General features: G+C 38.4%; 1 protein-coding gene across 1 annotated transcript; it reads left to right on the top strand.

Moving 5' to 3' along the window:
* Positions 1-1258: 1258 nt before the first annotated feature.
* slc39a1 (solute carrier family 39 member 1) lies at positions 1259-7952 on the top strand. Its single transcript, XM_069705671.1, has 4 exons — positions 1259-1479; positions 3114-3244; positions 3880-4182; positions 6079-7952. Exons 1-4 carry the CDS (start codon positions 1365-1367, stop codon positions 6430-6432), a joined length of 903 nt encoding a protein of 300 aa, XP_069561772.1. The 5' UTR covers positions 1259-1364; the 3' UTR covers positions 6433-7952.
* Positions 7953-12034: the final 4082 nt, after the last annotated feature.

The following is a 12034-nucleotide window of genomic DNA, read 5'->3' on the forward strand; positions in this document are numbered from 1 at the left end:
CCATCTGCTGGTCATTTTATTTTTTCCAAACAAATCAGTCAATTATTACGTTACCATTAAATTAATACTCCATTATTAAAACTTATTTTTTAAAATTAGCATTAATTAATTACTAATTACAGTTTACGCTTTAACGTTTTTCTAATAGGGTAAGATTTATTTATTTATTTACTGCTATTTTATTGCTTTTCTATTATTTTATTATTATTTTATTGCTTCTGTATGCTGCTGTAGCGAAAAAAAAAAGTCCCCTCGGGGATTAATAAAGTAACTACCTAACCTAACCTATAGATTTCATTGAGCTGTTGATCTTATGTAAAAAGAGAAAAGGCTCTTGTCACTGAATATATAAATATAGAACTTATATATGTCTTAAAACAACGGTAACAACTCTTTCCTGTCACCGTTTAAAGTGCCAGTACAACCATTTTTTTTTTGTCCTAACCAAATACAATGGAAATGAACTGTTTTTAATGCACGTGATTTTCACAAGGCACCCTTTATAACTGTAGTCCGAGTAGCTATAAACTGAAATTAATGATGTACTTACAGTTAAATTGTAATAATAATAATAAAAACAACAACATTTGGCTGGTGCCGAATGTCTTTTCAGTTTTGGCTGATCAGGAATTGACTGGAAAATAATTTCAGGGTATATTGAGCGACTCCATCTATTATCAGCCCTTTAACCTAAATAACTGAGTGAAAAATCCATGTGTATTTACAAATGGGTTGCGATGGCAAGAAAACAACAGTAACTAACAAAATGTTGACGATAAACATATTAAAGCTATTGGTTATGGCTTGTAAACAAATTTATAAAGAGCCAGGTCGAAAAGAAATGAACAAAAAATATAACCGAGTTGACTGAAATGTTTTACTATTCAAATGAACCAAATATGTAGGCCTATATACATGTTACCTTATGTATGGAGTCGAGATTTGTGGAGTTAAAATATGAGAAAAAAAAAAATAACACAACCCAAACTCATGTATATGACGAAATGGAGTTTATTAACACAAAACTCATGAAACGTAACAGTAGACAAAGACAAACTTAAGATTTTTATAAAACTATTCAGTGTTGTAAACAGTTAGTGTTAAAAGTTAATGTACACTTTCAACCGATAAGATATGTTTTTTTTTTTTGTGTGTGTGTGTGTAAAGAAAGGCGTTTTTTTTTGGGATCCTCCTCGACCACCGTACCCTGAACAGTACAGAGAGTTTCTTAATGACAACACTGCAGCTACTGCTCGTGTCAGTTCAGCTGCTCCCTCTGTGTCGGGTCCTGCTCCCAGCCGTCATTCAGTGCTAATGTAATATTTGTACTTAAAACCTTAAACTGACAGTTTTTTGTTTTCACAATGGAGTATCTGCTGCAGGTGAAAATATGCGCTCTGCTCGGTTTATGGCTCCTAACTCTTCTTTGTGGATTCATCCCCGCTGGAGTGAAATGGTTCAGGCGCACAAACGGGACAGGTCGGTTGATATTGTATTATAAAAGCGTAACTTCTGCATGTATGAACAGCAGTATATGTGTTTATTTAATAATATAGTCTGTGTCTCTGTTATGAGGAGAGGGGGCAGTGAACTTGGTTTCAGTCTCGGCTGAGCGAAGCAGATCATGGCTAACAAATCAAACACTTCATTTTGATCATCGGTTTAGTCGTTACACCAAAGCCGAGCGATAAAGGGGAAGTCACTGATTTATTTCAATCTGTGGTGACTGTTCTTAGAATATGCTGCCATTTGTAAATATGCGAGCCAACCTTAAATCGCCAGAAATTAGAATGGAGTTTGGTGCGAAGGTCCTCGATTGTTGTTGTTTCAGCCGCCGCGTATCGACGTGAATCACATGTTTGTCGCTGCAGATAGTCTTGTAAAGACCATTAACGACTGTTGATTACATCAACTGGAATTTAGAAACCATTAACGATGCAGTATGTTGGCGAGATTACAGACTAAGTGAGGAATAATGTGCTTTAAACGTTAAACAGACAGCGCTATAAAAAAATTAAAAAAACCAAAACGTCTTTACAAGTCTTGTGATGGTTTGATCGACGATGTCAACTTGTGTGGAAGGTCAACCTTCCTCTCAGCCCTGACTGGAGTCACCTGATGCGGATGAAGCCTGACGCCTTCTTTAGGACACAACACAAGGCTGTTAGTATGGTCAACTTTATAACATGGAAGCGAAAGTATAATTTCTCTCCTTTACATATGCTGAACAATATGCTGTTCAAACTTTGGAAGGATTGACAGTGATTTCATTCAAATCACGTCTGAAACGTACCATCAGTGCTCAAGTCATTGGTTAATTAGGGGTTAAAAGTTTAGTACTGAATCAATTAATAATACAAAGTTAGAAAATGTAAAATACTGCATAAATTCACGAGAGTTACAATTCAGTATTTGATTTGATTTTTTTTTTAGTCAGAGAAACAAATTACCAGGGGTGTAGTGCTTTTTTTATTAAAGTACCAGAGTGCACCAGTAACGCAAACTCATTAGTGCATAAACCGGCTCGTGCATTGTTAAATTGTGAACTCATTTCTAAGGTGTAATTACTGCTGAAGCAAGTTTCCGTATTGTCAATAATATAGCCTAGATATTTAATTTGATATATCTCTTTAAGTGTTCTTCCATTTCAGTCAGAATACGTTCCCACAAATGTTTTTACAATAAAATCCTTGTCAGTAAATGAAGGATTATGGAGGGCTTTTCATTTGAAATCGATAGGAAGCAGGAAGTGTTGAGTGTGTATTAACACGGGAGTCAATAACTTCAACAGGGCAAACGGTAGTGGATCAAAACGAGGCTTTAAGTTGAACAAATCAATATGAAAACTTTGACCATTGCGTTTGGTTTTATTGGCTCTCCTGCGCATTAGAAAACGATTGAATATTCAAGCGTCAATAAAATTTAAATACATTTGAACTGGATCAAGAGAACTGAACATTACATTTCCTGATTTGGAGACGAAACCAGATGTATTTCCATAACAAGCTGAAATGGAAAAAATGTGCTTGTGTGATGTTTTGTCTGCAGTTATTTTATCGTTGTGTTTGAGGTCCTGTTGAAACATGATGGATGTTTTGTCTCTTCCTTTGAAGAAACCCACCGCACAGTCCTGAGTCTGATCAGCTGTTTTGCCGGCGGCGTTTTCCTGGCAGCATGTTTGCTCGACATCATCCCAGATTATCTGTCAGACATCAGCGCAGAGCTGGATGCTCGGAAGGTGGAGGTACGTCTGAGGACTGATTCAGACCAGCTCAGGAAAAATCTTCACATGAAATATGTTATTATTTTTTATTGTGAATTTATCTGTCAGTGTTGTTTCTATTAATATATGACTAATTTAGTCTATAAAATGCCTCAGCTTCTCAGAGCCCTAAGTGACCTCCTCAAATAATTTGCTCTGTCCAACCAGCAGTCACCTAATCGATTAATCCACTAAATCGTACTCACATCTGTCACATCTGATTATGTATGTTGTAAATACTTTCTAAAACTACTACTACTGAAAGGCACCTGCTTTTTTATTCTCTTAAAGATCAAAATATTGTTGAGCTGTTTTTATTCTCTTAGGATGAAAAAAAAAGAAGTAAATAATTGAATAAAATAAGATGATGTGATAGACTGTGCATGTTTGTATTTTATTTTTAAGACTTTTGTGGCAGAACATTATAGTAACTGTACTCTAAACACATTATTTATTATTGATAAATGTTTCCCGTTGCTGTTGACATGTCCCACTTCTAAGTGTCCCTTCTTCGATGACCTCTCTTTTCTATTGTATGTTTAAAATCTTTCCACTGAATCCTGACTTGAGCTGATTGGACCTTCAAACTGTTTAATCTCCGCGTCGGTCTTTAACAGACCAGCTTTCCCCTCGCAGAGTTCATCATGGCCGTCGGCTTCTTCATGGTCCTCATCATGGAGAGGTTCGTCCTGAACTGTCGGGACATGAGCGGCTATCACGAGGAGAGAGCCCCCCTTATACCGGAAATCAGGCACAGTCACGGGGGCGCCGCGAGCCCTGAAGTGGAGAGCAGCGGCCACCATGTCCACGTTGACTTCCAGGCTCACTCCTCCTTTCGCTCCTTCATGCTCTTCCTCTCCCTCTCGCTCCATTCGGTTTTTGAGGGTCTCGCTATCGGCCTGCAGAGCACCGACTCAAAGGTAGGAGGACAGAAATATGTTGAATCTGCTCCAAGCGCGTCGTTTTCTCCACTTTCTTTTTCTGTGCTTTTTAAAAAAAAAAATTTGTATTACACTGCACCTCTTTCTTGCTTTATTACATGTCAGAACTTTGTTAACATTTGACCCATAAAAGAGCTATTGAGGTAAAGTTGGAATCGTGGCGTAATCGGAGAAAGTTTCAGTTTGTGGCTTTGGACCGCTTCCACAGGAAAAAAAAATCACGCGTCACATGAATCATATCTGTTTCCTCTTATCACAATACAGCCTCTGCAATCCCAGCATGCATTAGTATTACCTCAGTAATTGTGTGTTACATGTGATCAACTGGTAATTTATTTCACTATATAGAAAAATAATCTTTAGACAGGTAATTGATAAATTGATGCACATTGTATTTGAATAGATGAATACTTTTGCAAATCATTTTTCATTTCCAAGGAAGATTGGTGACTACATAAAAGTTAACGAGCAAATAATATCTTTCAGAACAAAGCAAAAGAAAAGATCAAATAAATACAAAATGATAATTAAGTGTACGATGCTGTTGACCACTTCCACTTCCACTGTGTGAAAGGATGTCAGTTTACAACTAAAAGCCAGGTGAGAATCTTGTTTTTCTGACCTGCAGAGCATGAATAATTGTGCTGATGCAGCAGATTATTATAGGATGTGGGTAGAGGTGCAAAAGAGCAGCTTGCTTTCTGATCACAAGAGATTAGCGAAACCCCAATTTTCACTTTGGTGTTCATGAGCCTGTGAATTCATGTTGGAGTACAGTACGGGCTTATTTTCAAATTTATAGATTTATTCTAAATTTAGCTGTCAATTTCATTGTTCAATCAGTTACTCACTGAATATGCATGGTATTGAAATCCTCTTTTGCGTATATCTAAGAATGTTATTATATATTTTGATGGTTTTTTTTTATATATCAGTCAGATATGACATACATTTTCTAGAAAAGACATTTAGTGGATAAAGAACTGGACTAAATTGTCTGTTCTCTGTTAATCCATCAAATTGAACATAGTTAATTGATAAAGCTAGTACTGAAATACAAATTTGCCATAAAACTGACCTGCTCTTGAAGTTGCAGAATTGTCCCAATTAAAAACATACCAAAGGCATAAATACCATAATATAAAGAACACTGCAAAACTCTTGAATAATTGGCAAATCTGTATTGTCTTACAGCAGTGGTTCGAAGCTGCTCCAGCCTGAGGACACACATTGCCTACATGCAACGTAAAAAAAAAAAAAAAAAAAAAAAAAACACGAAATAAACAGCAAGAGTGCAAATATAACTTAAAAACTCCATGAAATGAAAAAGCAGTTACATTGAATTATGGGCATGAATGCTTTAAAAAAAAAAAAAAAGTTTAAACAGTTCATGCTCATCAAGTTTCAAGGCTATAAATGAAACTATGAAATATTAAATAAAAAGTTGAACATATCAAATCCTATCCCTGTTTACAAATGCTGTAATGAGAGCTCATTACTGTCATGACAACGCTGGCAGCAAGAGAAACCGATGTCCTTCAAATCAAAAGTGCAGCATCAGAAGTTCCGCAGACTTCAAAATAAAAGTTGAACTTTCCCCCCCTTCAATAATTTTTTTTTTTTTTTTAAACTCACACATGCACGACCCACTCATAGTGTTCCTGCGTCACACTTTTGGGTCACGACCCACCAGTTGAGAACCACTGTCTTCAAGTTGATGTAGTCATAATGCCCTTCTAACCCACTAAAGTTCAACCCGGCCTTTATGTACGGACTCATCGACACTTACCATCGTTTGTTTCTTTGTTGATCTTTAAGAATATATTGGATGCAAGATGTTGAAATAATCGTTGACGTCTGTATTTTTTTTTTCAGGTATTGGAGATCTGCATCGCTATCCTTATACACAAGAGCATCATCGTGTTCAGCCTGTCGGTGAAGCTGGTCCAGAGCGCCGTTCGTCCTTTATGGGTCGTCGCGTACATCGGGGTGTTCGCCTTGATGTCACCTTTAGGCATCGCCATCGGCATCGGCGTGATGGAGGCTCAGCTCGCAGCTGGAACCCTGATCCAGGCCGTCCTGGAGGGGCTCGCCGCGGGGACGTTTGTTTACATCACCTTCCTGGAGATCCTCCCACATGAGCTCAACTCCCCAGGCCAGCAGCTCCTCAAGGTGCTCTTCGTCCTGATCGGCTTCTGCATCATGGCCGCGCTGGCGTTTTTGGGCTGAGACTGACACGTGTCGATATTTCAGCCGGCACGTCAGTCAGGGAACGACCCGCACGCTTTGCGCCAACCGCTGCTGCTCCCACAAGTTAGCGGGTCCCTTCGGTACGGAATTACTTCTTGAGTGCCACACTGTCAAAGAGAGCATGACAACAAGCTGGTGTTTTACTACTTTCAATCCACTTTTATAACTTTTATAATTTTATGATGGATGATTTTTGTATGTCTTTTTAAGATGATTTCATGTTAAGATAGGTTTATTAAATAACTGACAGAAATACGGGGGTTACATCCTCCCATATATCACTGACCTTATTTTGAAACATGCTTTGGACCTGCACACTGTCCACTGTCTCTGACCTTTTACACCAGTATGGAAATGTTGTTGTAGCTGTAAGGCATCTTGTAATTAAGTCAATCTTGTCTGTATATCAATCAGATGCTTAATGATTACATTTTATTATTATTATTGTACCACAATCAAAGGCAATGTTTGGCAGTTCCTTGTTTTCAAAAAGCACTGGTTGTGTCTCCACTGTTGTGGAAATATATTTTTTCTTACTATGACCTCAGCTGGATAGTTTGCCTGACTTTGTTTACATTGATGGTGTTTCCACTGGTCCAGGTCCATTCAGTACATATCGACATGTTTTTGTGCAAAGCATTTAATATCTAATGTTTGGCTGCTTTTACGGCTCATAACAAAACTGAATAATGCACCATTGCTCACATTTGTTCAGTAAACAAGTTTAAATGTAAATTGCCTGGCTGCCTGTTTTTATTGTGGACAAATACAGAAACTTTATATATCAGCACAGACATAAAGAACTATTTATGTAAACCAATACCTTTATAATTTACTAGTAGCCTGTGTAGTAGGGTGCATTAATTCAGTTTAAGTTAAACTACAGTAAAGACTAAGAGCCAGAACTATGTTTTTATTGGCCACACTTGTAAAGTGGCTTTGCTAAAAGAATAGGAGGATAAGAATAAAAGCAGGACAACACACAGTTAGAAAGTCCAGTATGTGTGTGTTTCAGCCTGCACACGTGCAAAGTCAACAAATAAGTCAATGTAAATCCTGTTGTATTAATGTCACGGTCAGATTGTTCGAGCAGGAAGTAGGACTGTGTGGCTTCGATTTCATGAAAAAGGGAAACTGTCAGCAAAAAAAGAAATGTCGGTTCAAATGTGGTATGCAAAGATTTTTGTTCTTGTCAGCTACTTTTTTATTAACTGTCATCTCTGAAATCAAGGCCACCGCTTTGCACTTCAGTGTTAATCCGCCAATGTCACAGCGCGCCGATAAGGTGTAAGAAATATTTCAGAACATAAACTGTCCTTTTGAAAGTAGAATGAATTTGTGCCTTAATGATCATTCATCTCATGAGAGATGTGATTTTATTTTTGTGTAAACCTGATCAAATTCAAGAACTTAAGATGTTGTTGTTGTTGTTGTTGTTTACAAAATCAATGAGTTATGGGATAAAATACATCTTCTAAAATAAATTTTAATTTACAGTATTGACCAGTACCAGAGTCTTTCTTTTTTCACCAGGTTTGTGCTGTGCTGTGAGTTTGTGGGGGATCTGATGGCATTTGGTTAATGTAGCGGCAGATTACTGCATGGGGCCACTTGGAGGGAGTGTTGATCCTCGGACTGATAGCTTCTCCCCACTCAGGACCACTCAGGACGTTATCTGATAGAGATTCAAATGTACGTTTTAAGGACACAGTGGAGCTTAAAAGTTTTTGAACCCCAACATTTCTACACTTCTGGATAAATATGACCTAAAACATCATAACATTTTCACAGAAGTCCTTAAAATAGATAAAGCCATTCAAAAAACTTGGTCACTTATTTATTGATTAAAATGATTCGACGTTACATATTTCTGAGGGGCAAAAGCATATTTGAGGTCATTTTTATGCAGAAAGTGTCAACGGGTTTAAACTTTCAAGCAACACTCCATAGTGTAAGTCAGTGATATATGTTTAGGAGTATTAATAAGTCCATTTCAAAATCTATTTTAAGTTTTAAAAGGCATCTGGTCACTTTGCTTAAAATGCCCTTTTCACAGAAAATGTGTAACATGTCGCAGTAGAAACAGCACAGCTGTAAATAATAATAGAAACAACAACAGCCAAGTTGCATGCTGTCACAGTGTCACGATTTACCGGTGAGCTTGACGAGAACAGGGCTTCGTGAATTTTCTTAGTGACACCATGAAATGGTTTTGAATTGTGGATTTTTGTTTTGTTTTTCCAACCCTGAATGCTGCACACCATGTAGATAATGCACCGATAAAGTGGCTTTTTCCCAGTCTGAAAACCTTTGAAATGGAGATCACGTGAATGTTTCATACATTCAAACAGCAGGACAGTATAAATTACAATATGGAGGAAATGGTTCTGTTTGTATTTGTACTCACGCGGGCCAGTTTATTGCAGGGTGACATAACTGGCAGGAATTTCTTCACATCAAGGAACTTAACAGTATCCCAGCGACAAAAAGACTTGGCCATGTTTGATGTGCTAGATGGAAGCCTTGTTAACCCGTGTTTGTCTCTGCGAGGGAATAGGAGGTTATTCATAAACATCCACTAATGAGAGGTGCTGACGAAGGAACAATATACAGGAAGTCTGCCAATTCTGGATGACAGAGGCTTCAGTGTGTGGGGGAGGGAGACCCAGCAGAGCGTCGAGCTTTAGTGCGGGATGGACGCTCCTTCTGTTCACCCACAGCTCATTAACCTCTTCTTAGTGATGCCACTCAACTTATTCTCCTATTTTGCTCTCAGACATGATGCAGTTTATGTTTTAAGTGTAGCTTTAAGGTCTTCATTTTCATGCTGTGATGACATGCAGGCTATGGTTTATCATATAAAACACTGTTTTTGATTAATGCGCAATTTAGTTGTTGCTTTTTTGCCATTTTGGTGAATCTGAGCATATTGATACCACTCTTATCTGTTTTATTAGAAGTACAGGAGATGCTTATTTTAACTTAGCAAAAACACACGGAGCAAAATCTCCCAACTCCAAGTATAGAAACAACAGTGATTTGTTCATTTTTTATGCTTTGGAGATGCTTGTTGGCAAAGTTCACTGTAATGAACAACTGCCACTAAAAGATAGGTAAATCTGTCTGAAGTTGTGCAATCACGGATAAATAATCTATAATCTGGGACCCAAAACAAGTGGTCCCCTCTGAGGAGGATTTCAAAGAATGTCCAGAGAGGCATTTTTAATGTGAAGCTGAGAGTGTACGTGCTCCGCCACAGCCGGTCGTCTCGCTCATATGACATTTCCACAGAAGTACCGAGCTGAAATCCCTGTTAACAGCCAGTCTGAAGGAGCTGCCACACCAGAGACAAGCAGGGAGAGAAACATATACAAATCCTCCAATTTCATAGAATGTGATGTTTTGAAAGGTAAACATGAGCGTGGACACTGAAACTGCACATGTATTAAAAACATGAAAACAATGTAAAAACCCTAATCATGGATGTTATAAACCATCCCACGAAGTAAGAAAATGGTCAAAACATTGCCTCGTGACTGAATGTTGTCAGGAATTGACAAAGTGAAACATAAAATTTTGACACAACAGACCTACTTTTGGCATTAAACTTGGCAAAGCGAGACCAGACAGCATTTGCCCCAATAGGGAATGAATGCCAAGGTACAATATTAAAAAAAAACTTGGGTGGTGATGATTTTGACAGCAGCAATACAGTGACAACCAATTGATAATTTGATCAAATCAAGATAGTTCTATTGATAAAATTGAGTGAGTCTACGTAAAAGACAATCTGAAATTGTTGTCAGATGGATAGTTTTCCTCAGCCTTGGTCAAAGTAGCCCCTTAACTAATGAAATGCATTATTTATATTATTATAACTTTCCGGATCGTGGGCCAACTAAAAAAAAAAGTTATTGAACCAATAGTGATCAAAGCTGACTGGATGGACACAAAGTCAAAGCAAGGTGGCCACATTGGATAGATAGAGGAATGCGGCATGGCCTGCAAAATAAGACGCCTTCAGAGCGCAAGAGGCAACTGGCTGATTTTACAGACAGCGCTAGAGCCCGAGAAACTAAAGAGTCACACAGCGGCCATGATGGAGGGAAGTCATGATTGATTAGCTAAAGGGACAGAAATACCTAAAGACAGAGAGTAATAGTTAGTGACCAAGGGGGAAAAAAAAACACCCAATTAAAGAAAAGTGAGACTTACAGTTTGTAGATCTACTTCAGTCCAACTGGATGAGAGTCATCATGATGTCAGCCCACCATCAGCTATGTTGCTGAGCTGACACGGTAAACTAGTTGAGTGAGTGGGTGGTGTTCTGGCAGCTTCCAGGGCCAAAATACTCTTAAATTATGATCTACATTTTGAATTCTTGAATTTTGTGTAGATATATTTTTCCTGATTGTAGTAAAATGAATGTGCTTTAATTTACTGAAAGGAGGATGAGGCTGGCCGTTGTTTGAAGCTCCAGTCTTATGCATTAATGTGTTCCAGTGCCAGTGTGCATGGGAATAGATTAAAAAAAAAAAGGTCCCCATGCTTGAAATGAATTATTGTAGCTCTAAACTGCTTGGTGAAAAATATTCAGCTAAATTAAAAATGTAGGCGCATTGGCTCACTGCAGACACGCGGTATGTCAATTTGGTAGGTGTTGTCCATTTCTAATGCATTGCATCTAGAGGAAGTAAAACAAATTAAATGGATGTGCGATTTAGAGATCCTGCTATATCTAAATCTAAATCTATTTATATATATATATATCAAGAGAGAGCGGTAGTGTGAGAAAACTCGCAAGAGAATGTTCCCGGTGTTTAGGAGGGAGGGACAGGCGCCTTTTTGTCAATCTTGCCGACACTTTCTTCTTCGAAATTGATGGATCAAGTACATAAGGACGGTCGAGTTTGTGGAGACTAAGGGAGAGAAATTTTGGCACGGCGGCCAATAGTTATGGCACACGGGCCACGCCAAAAAAATTGGCCAAGCATGTGAACACACAAGGAATTTCTACGTATACGAGTCTTGACACGTGGATGTAAACTGCAACTTGACTGGTTGCAAGTCAGACTGGAGGCGACCAAGCAGAAGCTGGTGACTGAAGTCTTTTTTTTTTTTTGTTGCTGTCTGGTTTCTGTTTTCTTAATGATTTTTGGAAAATGTGTTTTCTGAATTGTGTTCGGTCAAATTCCTCTCTGTCATGTCGATATGATTTCAACAATACTTTTAATTTCTGTGAATTTATTACAATGATTATTTTACAGTGTTGTTGTATGGTGCCCCTCAGGACCGCAGTGATAGTCCAGACCAGCCCCATCCACTGCTCCTCCCCCCCCCCTCCAGCTCCCCCTTCACTTCACAGTTTTGTATTGCGTAGATTAGCCACTCTTTGTAATCCACGGTGTCATTTTAATCCTACTTTGAGTGACGTTGTCGGGAACTCCTCCCCTCCTGGTCCTCTCTGCTCCTGTCCTCTCCTCTGCCACTCTCTCTCTGTGGGCCTCTCATCCTGTCTGCTTAAGGTAAGGCTGCTCAGCTCTTTGGGTAAAATAACTCCTGGGTAGATCACAAGATAAAA

Source organism: Brachyistius frenatus, unplaced genomic scaffold (genome assembly GCF_029030835.1).
Source record: "Brachyistius frenatus isolate BFR_SWC_R1_liver_20210118 unplaced genomic scaffold, ASM2903083v1 Contig_58, whole genome shotgun sequence".
NCBI lineage: Eukaryota > Metazoa > Chordata > Actinopteri > Embiotocidae > Brachyistius > Brachyistius frenatus.